The 16,603-nt window shown below is 50.2% G+C and overlaps 5 protein-coding genes across 5 annotated transcripts; 1 reads left to right on the top strand and 4 right to left on the bottom strand.

The window, feature by feature from the left end:
- Positions 1-632: 632 nt before the first annotated feature.
- BKA67DRAFT_524321 (GPI mannosyltransferase 2) lies at positions 633-2,148 on the top strand (the record flags this gene model as incomplete). The annotated part of the gene is made up of 3 exons (XM_046098561.1): positions 633-930; positions 1,096-1,693; positions 1,746-2,148. 3 exons carry the CDS (start codon positions 633-635, stop codon positions 2,146-2,148), a joined length of 1,299 nt encoding a protein of 432 aa, XP_045954665.1.
- A 159-nt stretch (positions 2,149-2,307) lies between these two features.
- Positions 2,308-3,472, bottom strand: BKA67DRAFT_408463 (acyl-CoA N-acyltransferase). Its single transcript, XM_046096732.1, has 2 exons — positions 2,814-3,472; positions 2,308-2,736 (listed from the first exon to the last, which is right to left on the bottom strand). Exons 1-2 carry the CDS (start codon positions 3,349-3,351, stop codon positions 2,468-2,470), a joined length of 807 nt encoding a protein of 268 aa, XP_045954664.1. The 5' UTR covers positions 3,352-3,472; the 3' UTR covers positions 2,308-2,467.
- Positions 3,473-4,316: 844 nt separating this feature from the next.
- Positions 4,317-5,779, bottom strand: BKA67DRAFT_579693 (uncharacterized protein). Its single transcript, XM_046103783.1, has 2 exons — positions 4,753-5,779; positions 4,317-4,694 (listed from the first exon to the last, which is right to left on the bottom strand). The coding sequence occupies exons 1-2, from the start codon at positions 5,347-5,349 to the stop codon at positions 4,668-4,670; spliced, it is 624 nt and encodes a 207-aa protein (XP_045954663.1). The 5' UTR covers positions 5,350-5,779; the 3' UTR covers positions 4,317-4,667.
- A 1,192-nt stretch (positions 5,780-6,971) lies between these two features.
- Positions 6,972-7,370, bottom strand: BKA67DRAFT_408448 (uncharacterized protein). Its single transcript, XM_046096731.1, has 2 exons — positions 7,102-7,370; positions 6,972-7,040 (listed from the first exon to the last, which is right to left on the bottom strand). Coding segments are annotated over exons 1-2 (204 nt in total). The 5' UTR covers positions 7,304-7,370; the 3' UTR covers positions 6,972-7,038.
- Positions 7,371-10,330: 2,960 nt separating this feature from the next.
- On the bottom strand, positions 10,331-15,168 carry BKA67DRAFT_594857 (Sucrase/ferredoxin-like-domain-containing protein; the record flags this gene model as incomplete). The annotated part of the gene is made up of 3 exons (XM_046105098.1): positions 10,331-11,573; position 11,993; positions 12,966-15,168. The coding sequence occupies 3 exons, from the start codon at positions 15,166-15,168 to the stop codon at positions 10,331-10,333; spliced, it is 3,447 nt and encodes a 1,148-aa protein (XP_045954661.1).
- Positions 15,169-16,603: the final 1,435 nt, after the last annotated feature.

Below are 16,603 nucleotides of genomic sequence, written 5' to 3'. Positions count from 1 at the left end.
CATCAGTCAAGTGATTTGAGGGGTGAAAATTATTTCACGATGGTGTTCCAGAAGCTTTGGAGCGGCTCCACAGAACCCCCACTACCATTGCCTGCCAAGGCTCAAGCTCGAAACCTGCTACAATGGCTCCAGCGCTGCAGACTCGTTGCCGAGATGCGAAATCTACATACCTACCCTACAAGCATTCAGCCCTGGCACTTGGCCGAGGAAGCACTAAAGTTAGCACAAAGTTCACATCGTCGGAATGTCATGTTTCAAAAGCATGGACAGAAGCATACCATGGTGCATCCAAGAATGACGATGACGTAGCCGTATTTGAATGATGTTCGCTGATTTCACTAAACAAAAGCAATGGTTTCAGTGCTGTGCTGCTATGGAAGCTCCAAGATGTTAGTGCAGTAGTAAATCGCTAATTGCTACCTTTAGATTACATACCCATCCATGGACTGAGGGACTGTTGTCAGCTGGGGCGTCAATTCGGCCGCTTGATCCATGTTTTGCCATGTGGCTGCAAATCGCGTCCAAGACCAATGCTTCTCGCCCCTTTCTTACCCGTACATCCAGTCCATTACCGCAATTTAGAAGCCCTTTTTCAAGCTCTAGTAGTCCCATTCTGGGCTCAGTTTATTACGATGGCTTTGTTAGATAAGCACCGGCCGAGGCAGTCACTGGTCACCGCGTTTGTAGCTTGGAAGTGTTTTCTCCTGCTGGTTGTGGTTGGCAGCAGCCTCGGTTCGGCCTACGATACTTCCACCACCCTGATGCAACATCACGTGTCATCCTTCAACGAGTCAGTGTTCGATATTGCTACGAAATTGACAAGATGGGATGCGATCTACTTCGTTCAATCGGCTCGTCGTGGCTACGTGTTTGAGCAAGAATGGGCATTTGGCATGGGTTTGCCTGCTGTGATCTCTAGGATCGTCAAGAGTGAGTTGAATCAGAGAGCCTCAATCAGGCTTCGGCTGGACATATTCACTCATCGGGCCCGGTTTTGACTGCGAGACCCGAAATCTTGCACGACCTATCCTCATTTTGGAAATTCGGCGCCGGACTTTACGGCAGTTGTGTAATACCAGGCTAACTTTGATGCAGGGCTTGGACAATTGGGTGTCGAGAACAACGAATCAATTGAGCCTCTGATCGGTGTTTGCATATCCCATGCTACACATCTGTTGTCCGTACTTGCACTATACCAGTTAGGCTTGAAGCTCTACAGTCAGCGTATTGCTTTCATTGCTGGGCTACTTCATACTATCTCTCCGGCTGGTCTCTTCCTTTCGGCCCCCTACAATGAGGCTCCATTCTCCTGCCTCACCTTTGCAGGTTTGCTGCTCTTCTCACGGGGATGTTTGAACAAGTCGCGCGATCTTCTCAGCGACGTTGCGATCGTGGCATCTGGCTTTATTCTGGGTCTCGCCACAACTTTTCGCAGTAATGGCATTCTAAACGGAGTTCCTTTCGCCGCTTACGCCGTCCTTGAACTTTGCCATTTTCTGAAAAGTCCGAATATGGTCAGTATCAGGCGCCTTGCCGCGCTTGGTATTGGGGGGGTTGATATTGCACTGGGATCCATCGGCCCACAAGCTCTGGCCTACGAAATCTTTTGCTCCGGCCCTTCCGCAGCTGAGCCGAGGCCCTGGTGTAATAACTGGCCACCCAGCATCTATGCCTTTGTACAAGAGAAATATTGGTGAGCTGATTTCTGAATGGTTCGGAGAGATTATTGGGCTGACTAATTATAGGAATGTTGGGTTTCTTCGATACTGGACTCCCGGAAACATTCCACTCTTTCTCCTAGCGGCTCCTATGGTCTATTTATTGACGAAGTCGGGCTGGGAATCCCTGGCAAGGGCTCTCGATAGTGCCCGGCAACAGAGGCACATGAGCACGTTGCTGTCAGACACCTCGGTACTTGTCGGGTCCATGGCCTTGACGCAACTGCTGCTAGCTGGGGCCGCTGTCACAACTTACCATATCCAAGTGATCACAAGGCTATCTTCCGGGTATCCCTTGTGGTATTTCTGGCTAGCACAAAACCTTGGAAAGTCCGAAACGTCCAAGACAGCAGGTGGCGTCGTCATGTATATGGTAATGTATGCGACCATTCAAGGCGCACTGTTCGCATCGTTCCTGCCACCAGCGTAGATGAGATATACGGACAGACAGGAACAAACACGTGAAGGAGATTACAAATAAGCATTTATCAGGTTGTGCTGTGGCCTTGCCACGGTTGGCTAACCATGAGAGATCTTCCGAATGTCTGTCAGAGACCAAATATGGTCTGGCACGGCTGAACAGGCTTGCTATAACGATACGGAGGATGTTCTCGTTCATCCGGCACTGATTTGGTGATAACGCTGCAGCACAGTACTAGCCTACGCCGTTCGCGAGCCATCGTTTCATGGTAAATGTATAGTTGGAACACAAATTATCACTTCCAAGAAGAGGGCAGTTCAACAGCACTTTAGATTGTATGTTGAAGGGATTGGCAAGGACTGTCGATTACTTGAGTACTCACACGCTGCTTGATCATGGCGGATCGTTTTTCTCCGAGAATTTCAGATGAACACAGCTCCACGAAGCCCAATCTTCTGTAAAGATTTGCACCTTCCGCAGAAGCTACAAGATAAACGTCCTTTCCACCCAGCTCGGCCTGTTCTAAACCCCATTGGGTAAGTATAGTTCCGATCCCGCGTCCTTGATACTCCTGGTTGACAGCGATCGACCTGGCCACTGTGATTTGTATGTCACCATTCAGCATTTAGCATTCAGCAGCACAATGAGAACACAAGAACATGAGAAACACATACCCCACATGTCCTTCACGCCTGCTGGCCCCAGGATTTGCTCGGCAACTGCCTCAAACTTCTTGGTTTCCTCCACGTGCTCTTTCATGGCCGGCTTGCACATTGCGTCTGGAAGCTCTCTGCTTACTTCTTCCCACAATTTCTCCCTTTCCGGCTTGCCATTCATAGACACTGTAGGTGCTATCCACTCGGCACAGCCGACTATCACCTCTCCTGCAGCCGAGTCTTTCACTGCAACAATGCAGTGCATCGAGGGCTGCAAGCTTTTGTCTTTGAGGTAGCCCTCGAAACGCGCTGTTCTCCAGGCAAGATGATCACCAGGACCTGGCAAAACCCTCAGCTGTTCAGGCCAAAGCGCTACTTGGATGCTGTTAGACTTCGAGGTGTGGTAGAGAATGAGAGACATTGTGGGTATGTCTTTAAGAGTTGCAGCGCGAACGCGGAAGGGCCTTGTTTCTGCCATCTTTCTGTACACAGTAATGGGTCGCTGGGTCTGGTAGAACGTTGTCAATCTGGGATTATGCCCCTCGGCGCCCAGCATTTATTCCGGGGACGCAACCCCGCGACGCACTTGACCTGGCCAAGCCCAAAGATCTCTAAATAGATGTCAAGTACGCATACTCCAGCCATTTACGTTTGGAAACAATGAACCCTTCTCCACGCTTGAAGAAAAGAGCTTAGATTCTTCAGCAGAAGTTGTTGTGCAGCTCTTTACAATATGGTTATTTGTGCTGAAAAGCGGTACGAAGCAACAAGATGGAAAGCCTTAACTGTACATCGGCGTTAACCCTCGGCCTTTCGGAACATACGCCGGGATGTTTTCATCGCATCGGTTACTTGTCTGCGTGGGAACACATCTTGAAATTTGATGGAGTGGACTGGGAAACTAAGATAATCGACATCATTTGAATATACTCTGTCCACAACTACTGTAACATTCATGTATTAGCTCAAATCCACCAAAATTTCATGACTACAACTTGCCTAGCACAGTCACAAATGTAACCACTCAAGACGCTGACATGAAAATACTGCTTCTATTGCGGTTGTTACCAGGACTACTGAATACCGAATACTGCGCTTCGTTCACATGTATTTGGGGCTTGTAGTCAGTGTATCCGAAACTACTTAGTTTAGATGAATAGAACAAAATACGTTTGATAATTGTCGCCTGGTAACAGATTTCGGGGAATTGGTACCGCTCTGAGTTTTGTGTTATTTTCTGTGTTCCATCCTCCTTCATCTATTTGATAACTACTGTAAGCGGGCTTTCGTATCCAATCACCGCGACGCTGTTTATTCATGACTTATAAGCATATAGGACCTCTATGCATGTTACATGGCCAGCATTCACCGTATTCAATGTTCATCGCTGTCGGAGAAGGAGTTTTCAGGGGCTTTGTGGCGTATCTACAACTGGGATGCATTTCACCAGAGAGGCTTGGCGTCTGATGTATGACAGACAATCCGGAGTCCAACAGGCATTCATGCTTCGTGCTCTAGATAGCACGTTCCAACTAGGTTAGGTTCCTTACACCTCAAGCGACCGTCTGCCGTCAAAACTCGGACTCCTTACTGAGATGATCAGTGCTAGCATCCCGAGCGATGTTACAGTCTCGTTATCTACACTTTCACAGTCAAGGATACGCTCACTGACATGGGAGACGTCAGACAGCTTTTGAGATTGCTGGGCTAGTTTTGCAATATCATAAACCCCTCAATCATGCTTCTGCCTTTGTACAAGTCTTGGTCAATCGTAAATTCGATTCCCAAATACTTTACTCTTCCATACATTTAAATGGTCCTTTGAGATGACTCGTGATACTGGAATTTTCCTCCCACTGATTGATACCTCTCTCACATTCGCTCAATTGTTCGAGTAGGCTAGCTCAAGTATTTGCATCAGAATGATTCGTTGCTAACCACAATAGAAAGCACTTACCCTGGAGGTCTCAGATCTGGCCGCAGCCACCGCATCGAACAGTTGCGCCTCGTTGGCGTGTCGAGGAGCCGACACGTACATAGTTCCATGGCGGCCTTCCACGCTATATGCTGTCTTCTCCGCGCTGGCATACTTGTATACACGTGGTGGTTCTGTGTCATACTGGCTTGCATACTGGCCAACACGGCGGTGAGATACCTCTGTCTGAGGAGGATAGTGCTGGGCATGTGGATAGTCTGCGGTCGGATCTCCTGCCGGTTCATCGTCATGTCCCGTCATAGTGGAATATGCTCTAGCGGTACCAGTCACAGGTGGGTAACTCGCGGATGCTTGGCCTGTGTGCGAAATTTGAGCACGTGGAGGGCCGCTGTCAATCATGGAACCAGGCGATCGATGTCCCCGACCACCGCGAGGCCGGTCTTCCTGTACAGCCATCGCTAGCTGTGCCAGCTGGGCAGCATGTTGACTGTTGGGTGGTGACTGCGCATTAAATGACACCGTACCGCGCTGGCTGCGATAAACTACGTTGTCATCGTGGTCATCGTAGCGATGCTCAGCCTTCGCGGGCTGTCTGGAAAACTTATTGGCTAGGAACATGATGATAATCGTTGAATGACACTGTGGTATATCTTTGTAAGTATGAGCATAAAAATAAAGGTGAAATTCAGGATAAAGATTTGGACGAAATAAGTGAGAAAATAACGTCAAGATCAGTGCCGATGTTCTATGTTGCTGTCAGGCAGGTGTCACACAGGTCGATCCGCCTCGCTTACCGCGATCTAACTACCGAACAGACACGTCAGAGCTATGAAGTTGGAGATAACACATAAGGCCCAGAGTGGATGGGTTTTCCTGTCAGATTGACAAAGTACCTCGAAGTCCTCCAGAATTGAAGGTAATGCAATGGGCTAGGGTGCTCTGACGCAGCGATGTCACCATGTCGCCCGGCTTGAGCGTAAGACTGCGACAAAATGATATATCAATGCAGATCACAACACGCAGGCGCCCTGTAAGAATGATAGGCCAGTGATAACGAGAACAGTCAATACTATGTAGTCATCTTCCACAACAAACACACGCAAGAACAAAGTGCACATACCGGGTTTTCCCACTTCCAAAAATGACGTATCAGATGCGGCCAGACGATACAACACACAGCCATGCTGTTCGAAAGGACGAGGCAGCATAACAATAGACCAGACAGCATTGCATGCATACGAGTTAAGCTTGGCGAATGATGGAAGGCCTGTCGCTTTTTAATTGTGCCAGTCTCATTGCAAGGTAGAGAAATGGTGACCAATTTGAAAGAGGCTGGCCAAGAAACATCCGCAAAACATCAGATCGACCCAACAGATATCTATCTCAATAAACTCCAGATTTGAAGTTACACGTACACAAGTCAAGAAGCGTTCAATCAGAAGCCATTAGTCCGATAATCATCTGCAGTATGTTCACAAATTCTTCCTACGGTATTGGATGGTGTCGCTCATGGAACCGTTTGTTCGATAGTTGGTTATAGCCCCATTGCTGTATCACCAGCGCCGAGAATAACATCTGCATCAAACCATGGGTCTCAAGGCGTGGTTCCAACGTTTTGTCAGCAAAGTCAAAGAGCTTCTTGGTGTTCACGACCAATACAACGACTTCCGTGCTATCGCGTTCTTCACTGACGGAAGCCAAATGGTCTACACTGGCAAACCATGGGGCAGCGCTTTCGAGCAGTTCAAAAATCATGCGGGGGAGTATGCTTACGCTGTGCAACTCAACATGACTGGTAGCTTTTGGAAATTCGAGTGATATATAGTGAAGTCTGGACTAGGCAGAATTGACAGCTGTTTGGATATTACCAGCGTTGCTTGATGTAGTCATCCAACGAGGAGATAGTATTGTAGAGGAATTAGACTTTTATTTCTGATCGTCCATTTATCACGTAGCTATCGTTGCGGGTGTCTCTTGCGCTGCGAATGGAACGGAACGATGCAAAGATTTCATGAGCTATGGAGGCAACGATCCAAATATTGATAATTGTTTTGAAAATACGAATGTCTTCATTATGTAGGCTGTTAACTTGGAGCCAGGAGCATAGAACATGTGCAATTGACATTGTAGCGAAGTCAATTGTAGTCTTCTATTTGACTGTACCGTGTACGTAGTATAAGACAAATTTCTCGAAAATTGTATTCACCTCAACTACCATCACGACTCCATTGTAAGACTGTCAGACCTCTAACAAACCCGAAACTCCACTACCCCCATATCTTTGTGGTTGGCAGGCGCGCCTTGAGTTTCTGTATCGGAGGGAGTCAGTGAATCAATCCAAACTGACGATAATCGTCTGCTCTTCCTTACACTTTCGAACCACGTAACTGGCGATCTCGAGCGCTCTGGCAGTGTGTCTACTACCATCAGGCCCAGCGTATTGAAGGCTGGAATTGCGGCCTTGAGCTGAGAATTGGACCGGGCGAGGCGGTGCAGATTGGGCAACGGCCGAGGACTGCTTCACGTAGAGTGTCCCCTCCGAGCACTTGGCGAGCTCCCATTGTTGCGGCATTGCGTCTGATGGTATTCAAATCTTGTGTAGATCAAGGGATATAGTTGCAGAGGTTGACAATATTGATTTGCGGAAGAGAAAATAATTTTCGAAAGCGAAGCTACCGGATATACCCCAGGACTCTGATCATGAACATCACGTGCGCTGCGATGCATCATTGTTCATACGTCGTCACATCAACACCCGACGATTCCTGAAATGGCCTCACAACTGCCAGCTGTACGCCCCTGATTGGACTTGGTAGCCGCTTCGAGGGTCCCTTTTTACCTGTCATAATGCAGCCTGTATCAGAAGGATAGAGTCAAGCGGCAAGTATCGAAGTAGCGTTTTGTATCTAGAGTTCTTAGGACAAGGCCGAGTCCTAGGCTGAGTGCAGAAATATGTGGAGTAGACCACTCCCTGACAGTTATTGATATCGAGAGCAAGATTATGGTTTGTCGTGTTCGCTCTATATAGTACACAGGTATTAGCCATGTCCAATTACAGCTGTCTTTGAAGAATGGTGGTCAGCTTTGCATGCTTGGCGCTACCGCGATTGACTCAAGTCCTACCCCCTCAGCCCCTATTATTGCACTTTCTGTTTCCATCATTGCGCTGTGTAGTGGATCTCCGGAGTGTTATCATTTTCTGATGGAAATGCGTCGTAATTGATTCCATGCAGACAGATTTGATCATATGTGGCGGTATTAGATCATCGAGGGCCTTTGGCCACAAGAGTAACCTACCAGGGTGGGAGATATCATGGAGGTCATGTTGTAGATCCGATAATATGCCGTGAATTTGGTGCCAGCCTGATAAGTACTACGAAGCCGAAACATTGGGTGTTGATATGAACATACGGAGGGACGGGGAGATGTGCCGGACAGTAATATTCCCGGTCGTTGATGTCATCTGGCTTAGCCTTGGCATGTTCTTTCTGCCCCTGGAGGAGCCACATCCAGAGTTAAGATATTTGTGACAGGAAATTGCGAGCATAGCGAAAGTAAGTGACCTCAAACTTCACTTAAGATGTTTATTTCATTAATCGCTAAATATCGAACGACTGTCTTTGAGCCTTGTAAGGGACACCGTCTCTTTTACCGGCCGCTGCCGTCTAACCTTAAACCATGTCTAACTATCTTGATCCGTATCGCATTTCCTATTAATTCCATCAAACTGCGAATAATTCTTCTCTTCTCCATGAGACAAGACCCCATCTGACCATGTACATCATTATTTCATACCGTAACTCGTTAGCCATGAATTTCCTCTCACTTGGGAAGTCCTTTGTCGTTCATGCCCGTTCCTTCAGTCCTATCAAGACGACTCATCAGAGACATAAGTCTCCTGACCCCAGAGCTCGGCGTCCTGACCCCAAGTATCCTCCTCCTCCACTGAAGCATCATCGCCGTCCTCTGTTGTGTCGTCTTCGTCTTCCTCCTCCTCGTCCCATTCCTGCTGAGGTTCTGGAATCGAATCCTCCACGTCTCGAACGACGGCCAAACCTGTCGCCGATCCCGATGACTGCATCTGTAATGGTGCAGCTGCCGCCAGCAGAGACATGGCCGCGATGAGAAAGATGCCGAAGAACTTCATTTTGTGAGTTTGTGCGTTTGTGTATAGGCCGGCTCTTATCAGCTGATGTTTATCTTCTTTTGCTAGTATTGATGCTCCTGTCGATCTTAATGTCGAATATGGACGCTGGGCAGCTCGTGGAAAGATGGTCGGGTTTCTCACTGGCGTAGGATGATTTTTGAATTTTAGTTGAGCCGTACAAATTATGATACGTCGTCGATAGATATTTTGGTCTTTTGGGTGTGCAGTATGATCGTTTGCTTGAGATGATAGAGACTCTCTTCAATCATATAACACGGCCCAGATATTGTCATACTTATAAGCCGCCCCATCCCCACCCTCCGGCGATGCTACGCATTTGAGAAGGCGCAGTGCTGGTAGCTGTCTCAAATTCACCACGTGGGAAAGCAAAGATCACCGACATCGTGGTTCATTGTTGCCCGGAGCGATGGGGAGGGGGAGGCTGGGGTGGTGTTGTCTCAGCCCCCCAGCCACGTCTGAGTTCATTGCTTCTCTTAACCGGAACCGCGTCTTTGACACGAAACTGGCACGAAGCAGTCCGCCACACGCGGCTCCGAGTCGGAGATCGGAACGACAGCGGATGAACGAGTGCGACAGGTAGAGCTCGTGGTGGTTTCTGAGGAGGCGATGCAGCGATCTGCGTCACCTGTCCAGGCATGTCCATAAATGAGCGTCATATATCCTCATATCTTGGCAATACATGCTATTATCCTCATGACTGCATGAACCCCAAAACTTTCTGACGATATTTGCGTTCAAAGTCACACATGTCCCACTAGCCACCCACCGTTGACCAGCCACACACGACACCTCGAAACCAAGCACAAAATGCCGAGCTTGTATCGGTTAGACGCAGGTCCTGAACTCTAAATGCGCGACTGGCAATATCCATAGCCGTTTTCGGGGTCGAGCGCGCGGATCGCGTATGAAAGACCTTTCGTTGCTCGACGTGCCAATCGCTGAAGTATGTTGTATTTTTGCCGGGGCATTTGCCTCCGTGCCGTTCCGGACTCCCATCGGAGCGAAGGGAGTGCTGAAAGCTCGAACACGATCATGCGAAATGCAGGAGGCATGGGAGGCGCCTATCATAAACCTTCAGGCAAGGGGTTCCCAAGCTCAGTGTGGCCCCGCCGTTTGGAGAGCTTTGATCGAAGGGCAGTTATCGAGGATGCGCTAAATAAATGGCCAGTTGAATGAATCCAAGCTATTTTATGCTTACAATTGAAATTCCGATGAGATATTAGTAGACGTTGGTCGCAATCAATGGTTCCGAAACGATAGCTGGAATTACTGGATTGTTAAAGTGCCTGACATTGCCCATGACTGAGACAGGCCAGTGTATATGTTCTACTATAATCTAAAATATCAGCGCTTCTATAGGACTCTTCGATGGAGCCACGACTCGTCTAGGTAATCCGGTACTTTTAGCATTATACCGTGCTCGGCGCGGAATTACCAACTAATCAATCCTTTCTCACGATCGAACCCACCTCTCAACTGCGAATCAGGCTTGACCACCTTACCCTGGAGTACCGTATACTTGACGAGGTTTTCGCAATCCTCGGGCTTAACCCTCGCCAGCCAAATGCACTGCGCGGCACCTACGTCCTCCTCTTCCTCCCGACCATTCGCATCCTTGTTGGCTTTGCTTTCTGTTTCGGGCACGTCTGGTGCCTCCACCTCGACGACCGGCTCTCGTTTCCTCGGCGCCTTCTTCTGGGCAGGCCTCAGCTCCTCGCCTGCGGGCAGCTTGGCCCTCTCCACCGCGTCAACGCCAAATGCGTCCGGCCGTCTATACACCATGACGTTCGCCGAGTACTTGTGCCCGCCCACATGACTTATGAAGACGATCCCCACGCCTCCCGGCCTCTCGTCGTCCAGGTCCCTGAACAGGCCCAGGGGCCGCAGATGCCTCTCGAGCTCTTTCCTCAACAGCGGCGCGCTCTGTCCACACCTCGCATCTCTCGTCTTCTGACTGCATAGCAGGATCAACGCCGCATGCGGACTCGGCCTCGTCAGAAGTTCCTCGGCGCCAGGCGCCGGGGCCGGTATACTCCTCGGCAGGCTGACGGGGGCGAGGGGATCCGTATTCGTAGGCGCGGCATTGATCCACTCGACCAACCTCGGCACGTCGGCGGGCGTCACGCGCTCCACGATTCTGAAGGCAGGCAGGAGCAAAAGGGTGGTGGGCTCGCTGTAGTTGGCCGAGTGGCTGGGGTCCGGGATGTTGCTGGCGCTGAGCATGAGCTTGCCGTTGCTGGGCTTGGCGCCGGCCTTGCCGAACGCTTGCATGACGGAGCCCTTCTCGTCCTCGACGTCGCGGACCCAGTCCGTCTTGCCGGTGGCGACCAGCACATGCGTGCTCCACCCGCCGATGTGCCCGTACAGCAGGTCGGACTCGTCGATCTTGAAGCCCCGCGGGTATGAGACGTGGCAGGACTCGCAGTCGTGGGAGCAGGCGTCACCGTCCACCTCGGGCGTCGTGGTGGGGAAGAGCTCCGTCAGTGTCGCCGTCCCCAGGTTCTTCTCGTTCTGGGGCGTCGAGGGCGACGAGACGAAGCGCTTGGCGCTGTCGACCAGGCTCTTGAAACCCAGTGCCATCCTTTGCTTTGCGGGGGGTGTAGGTCTTGGGCGGGAGGTCGTGGTGGTGGTGGTGGTGGTGGTTGAGGTTGAGGAGGACAACTTGGCGGAGGGACTTGGCGCCATGGTAGTGATGGTGGGATGGCGGCTGCCCACTAATTATGGAATGGATTGCGAATTATTTTATGGAGACAGGAGAATTGACGCTACCGTGGTGTCGATGTTCCGCTTATCTGATCCGGAATTAGGCGCGGAAGGGGTGCTCGGTGATCCGTCAATGTGCCCAGGTTACTGTAGATAGTCTAGTGCAGATCCGGCAGGCAAGTGGGGGACGGATCGTTTTGGCTCTTCGGTTCGCACTGGCTTTGGTTTGAAAACACGCAATCCTGAATGGTTGGGAAGATGATGTTCCACTGAATGGAGTCTTTCTTGAGGGGAGGCTCTTCGGCCTCTGGGTTTTAGAGTATTAGGGATGCAAATGCGATCCAATAGTATGTATATCGTGTGATACTCACTTTCGACGTATGAGCGGACCCTGGGAGAATGCGTCTCTTCGAGCTCTCTACTATTCATGCACCTTGTAAAAACGTGTATAAGAGCAAAAGAAGTTGCGATCTTGAGATGTAAGGAAGGATTGAGCTACGAGCAGCAAGCATACTAATCATGGCATCATGGCATCGAGACACTAGATATAAGTCCGAACAACAGGCACCAGTTCGGACGAACAAGTATTCGGGCTTCTCGGCCGTTGCAAACAAAGCCGCTCGGACTCGGAGGCGGGCTGCAAAACTTTGCGATTCGATCAAGGCTCGTTGGAATCTAATTGTGAGATCGCAGGAAATCATCAAATCGGGGAAACTGGACTGGGAGCTTTATATACTTTTAATAAACGAATACAGTTCTTGCCCAGAATTCACTGTAACGGTACGGAGTCTGCGAAATCATTCACTAACTCCGAGGCCGCACAGACGGAGAATAAAGTTATCAGATCGTTTTCCGCTCCCCGAGTGGTCGGACCCCTGCAAAGCGGCCGTTGGGGGGTAAGCACAGCATTGAAACCTGGCTTGGATTGGTCGGAACGAAGAAAATAAAATAGAAATAGTGTGCAATGCGAAGATCCCGAATCTCACGGACTAAACCGCCCGTAAAACAGAAGGTATTATAAAAACACTACGTAGATTTTCTAACCCTTGGCGGAGTATACCCATCACGTCTCGTGTCGAGTTTGCTCTAGATGGACCCTAGCTTCTGGTTATGCTATTATATTGTAGATTACTAACAGTAGATCAAGGATAAGCCTCAGTGCCTATCCCTGGCATTTTTCGTTCATTGACAAGAGACATCAGTTAATTTAGAGGCAATCTAATTGATTCCCGCGCCATAAAAGATCCAAATAGGAAGTGCTGTGCTGCTGCTACCCAGTCGATGCGCCGGGTATCATGTCATTATTTCTGAGATGGCCGCACCTAATTTCTGCATCAATCTGTCTTGTCCGATTCTGCGTCACTGTAGTGTCCACCGCTCTTGCGTCGTCGCAAATGCCCCCTCTCTTGCATCGCCTGCCGGATCTTGCTGCTGGCCTCATCAAAGCCTCCTTCGGAATCCAGGGTTGTGAAACCACTGATCGGGAAGCTTCCTGATCCGAAACCGCCACCACTCGAGCTGCTCCGGCTTCTCGATCGAGATGGAGGACGCGTTGCGAACATTTGGATGGAGCCAATGTTGGAAAACGACTCGTTGCGCGGAAGAGCCCGGCTTGACGCTGTGGTGTTCTTACGCGACGGCATAGAAGGCGATCCAGGGGACCCAGAGGCGTCCATGCCAGCCAGTTCGGGGATACCAGTCGAGCCACCTGGGAATGCAGGATCCTTGACCATGCGTGAACGCTCAAAATCATCATACATGTCAGGGCCCAGGTCGTTGATGACGGTTGTAACCTCCTCGGCAAGCTCAACGCGCCTTTGACGTAACCTTTGAATGCTGTAGCCTGATGTCGGACTCAAGGCAAGGAACAGCGGCCTCAAAGACTTGGCAATGTCCATACCAATCTCACCAAAACGGAGAGCCGCTAGTGTGATGGTAGGGAAGACAATCCAGCCGGCAATGAATATCTGCCACCAACGAAGCCACTCTGGCGCATAGCCCCAGGCACGAGTGTAAGCAAGGACTATGCAGTAGAAATTGTAGACTGCTGGCGCAAGGAACATTGCAACCAAGATTTTCCACGTTGCCATAACATCTCGGCCTGCGATCTTGACAGACGAACCTGCGAGCGCGGTCTTCGCCTTCTGGATGCTAATGTATTTGGTGACCGCAAAGATAGGTGCGAAGAGTATAAGTCCCGGAATTGTGCCTATCGAGAGAAGCACTAGCTGGATAGTGCGGGTAAGGAGCAGCCAGATAACCTTTGGCAGCGACCTCTTCGTGGACTCGAGCTGATGGTCCTTGAGACCGAGGTATCTAAGTTCCCTGTTATACTTCCTGAGGTTGTCGAAAAGGTTATTGACACGTGAATCATCCTTGAACTTGGAGAAGCCTTTAGACAGCTTGCGGTTCAACTCGACGACATGGGTCAACGGCAACTTCTTGCCGGTTGTATACAGTCTTCTAGCAGTTTGAATGCACATGAGCGTGTCGTAGTCGGGCGACGATACCGTGACGGAGTTTAGAGAAACAGTGCACATGTCCAGGAGACGACCGATGGCTTCTCTGCGCTCGTTGTTCTCGTACTTGGTGACCAGCTCGGGCGGGACCTCAAAGGGAGCACCGAACTCGACTACGGCTCGGGAACGGAACTTGTGGGCATGAAAGTAGTTCATGCCGACAGGGACGATGGTCAGGCCACAGTCCGGATCCTGCGCAAGCGTACCAAGAGCCATGATGGCGACACCAGCCTTCAGGGGCAACAACTCCGTTCGATCATGGCTACCACCCTCGGGGAAGATACCAACACATCCTCCGGACTTCAAACGGTCAAAGACAGCTTGGTAAACCCGCGTCTGGTCAATGTGCGGCGCGAGCTTGAATTTTGTGCCCTTGTATCCGTCCCTGATCCCGTGTACACCTCTATTGGTCAACTTGCCATTCTCATCAATATCGTCCCGCCCAGTGAGCTGCTGCATGGGAACGCGTCCCGAGAAGGCTCGTTTTGTGCGAATCTCTTCTGGGCTTATGATCTCGGCAATGTCCACGCTGGACCCCGATTGACCCTTGACTGAGGGCAAGAAGATCATGCCGCCGACCGCAGCCTCTTTCTCGAAGTCGGTGCCAACACCTCGGATGATGTCTGGGTTGTTGATGGGATCAGGCATGTAAATCAGACCCTTGGCAGGCTTCGCGCTGTCTTGAGCACGACCGACGGGGACGGAACCAGCCTGTCGCGATCCCCATCCCACAAAACCATGTACCGACTTCTGGGCAATCAGGAGGGAAACTCGTCTCCCCGCTTCGTTGCGTAGCGTTCGCTGGAGGGTGATACCGTCGACAAATTGATTGTGATGCGGCGCGGCAATGAAGAGCACAGGGCCCTGCTTGGGAACATACCAGGAGCCCCTGTGGGAGACCTCTCGGAAAAACAGGTCGATAATTATCGACATGACCCAGCTGAAAGCGTCATACTTCCAGTTGCTCATAGGATATAGCTCCTTGTGGGGTTTCGCCTGACTGTCAGGCGGCATGTCCTGCGCCGCCTTCGACTTGTTCTCAGACATGGCGAAGAAGGTGACGAACTCGCTCAGTCAGGTTGTGGGCTGTTCTTGCTGTTATTGGCTTGTCTCGTCTCGATTCGGGCTCGCTGGCACTCTCGAAGGCTCAGTCTACTCTACGTTGCTGTCGAGTTGGAAATCTGGTGCAATCGGAATAGAGCACACACGAATTGCGGATCAACGTCGTAGCTCGACTGGAGAGAAAGGTCTGGTTATTTAGATGGCGTTTTGGTGAAAGCCCGGCAGAAACTCAACGAGTGAGACAATCCGGGGGCGAGGAGTCCGGCTTGGTCGGACGACACGAAAAATGAGGAACAAGTCGAGCTTTCCAAGGTTGTCGCTCAGACACAGAGCTCACAAAAAACCTGGAAAAGCGACGGCCAAGTGTGCTGTGCCAGTATTCCTCGTATACCAATTGGTGGTGTTAGGAAACAGGACATGCGAAGGGTGTGACGAGCGTCATGCCTTGCTTGACTTTTGCCTTGCAGCCAGATGCTTTTCTTTGGCTACTTTGTACTTGCACTGGAGAATCCGCGAGCCACCTTCCTTGCGCTCCCCTAACCCTGGTCGCTGTCACAAGCTTGGAAAACCTCAAAGGCCACAAAAGTGCCAATCACCGAACTTATGGGGAGCTTTCAGTGGGGTGCTCAGGCTTAGCAGCCGTTTTCGCGTCTGTGTCATTGGAGGGGCAGGCAGCCTAGACAAGCCTAGAGATCTGAAAGTTCGCTGGTAACGTTAGAACACATGCAGGTGTGGCCATTTGCTTATTAAAGACGACTGATGACCCCTCATTGCCGTTCAACGCATTGGCAAGAGGGCTTCTCGGGGTACGTTGTGTGATCCCCAACAAAATCTCGCTGCATGACTTCTGTACGTGCTAGCCAGGAACTATGCAGATGGCCACTGCGATCGCAACGGCTCGAATGAGCTGTGCGAAGTAACCATACGCATGTTCGGTTATGTCAGGTTATTGCGCCAAGCAACAAGTAATCTCTCTGGAGGGCCGCGTCTCTGGAACGGGAACTGTAAACGGCTGTGAGCTTACAGTTGACCCGAGTCAGTCATGGATTGTCTTTCTTAATGCTTATTGTGGAACTTTAGTTTCTGCTAGGTTATATGATCTCGGCCAGCACGTTGGGTACAAGCCCCATCCTTGATTGTTGTGAGCAAGAGGCGAGATATTGAGTTTAGGGCAATCCTGTGTTTCGCCACGATTATACCAGGAGCTTTCGATATTATATAATGCATATATTTTTTACATATTACACTGGCTACTTCTTATGTGGAACTGGTGGATTAACCATACGTAGTCATGGTATAATGACGAGAGATACATGGGATTTTATGTTTACGATGTCTAGCTCTTGATGAATGATGCTCACAAAATGATCCAATGCGGCAAATATACATATCTTGTGTAACGAGGCGCCCGACAACTACT

This window comes from Truncatella angustata (assembly GCF_020726525.1).
Source record: "Truncatella angustata strain MPI-SDFR-AT-0073 chromosome Unknown BKA67scaffold_8, whole genome shotgun sequence".
Classification (NCBI taxonomy): domain Eukaryota; kingdom Fungi; phylum Ascomycota; class Sordariomycetes; order Amphisphaeriales; family Sporocadaceae; genus Truncatella; species Truncatella angustata.
The sequence above is the reverse complement of the archived record's forward strand: the minus strand, read 5'-3'. Positions and strand labels throughout refer to the sequence as shown.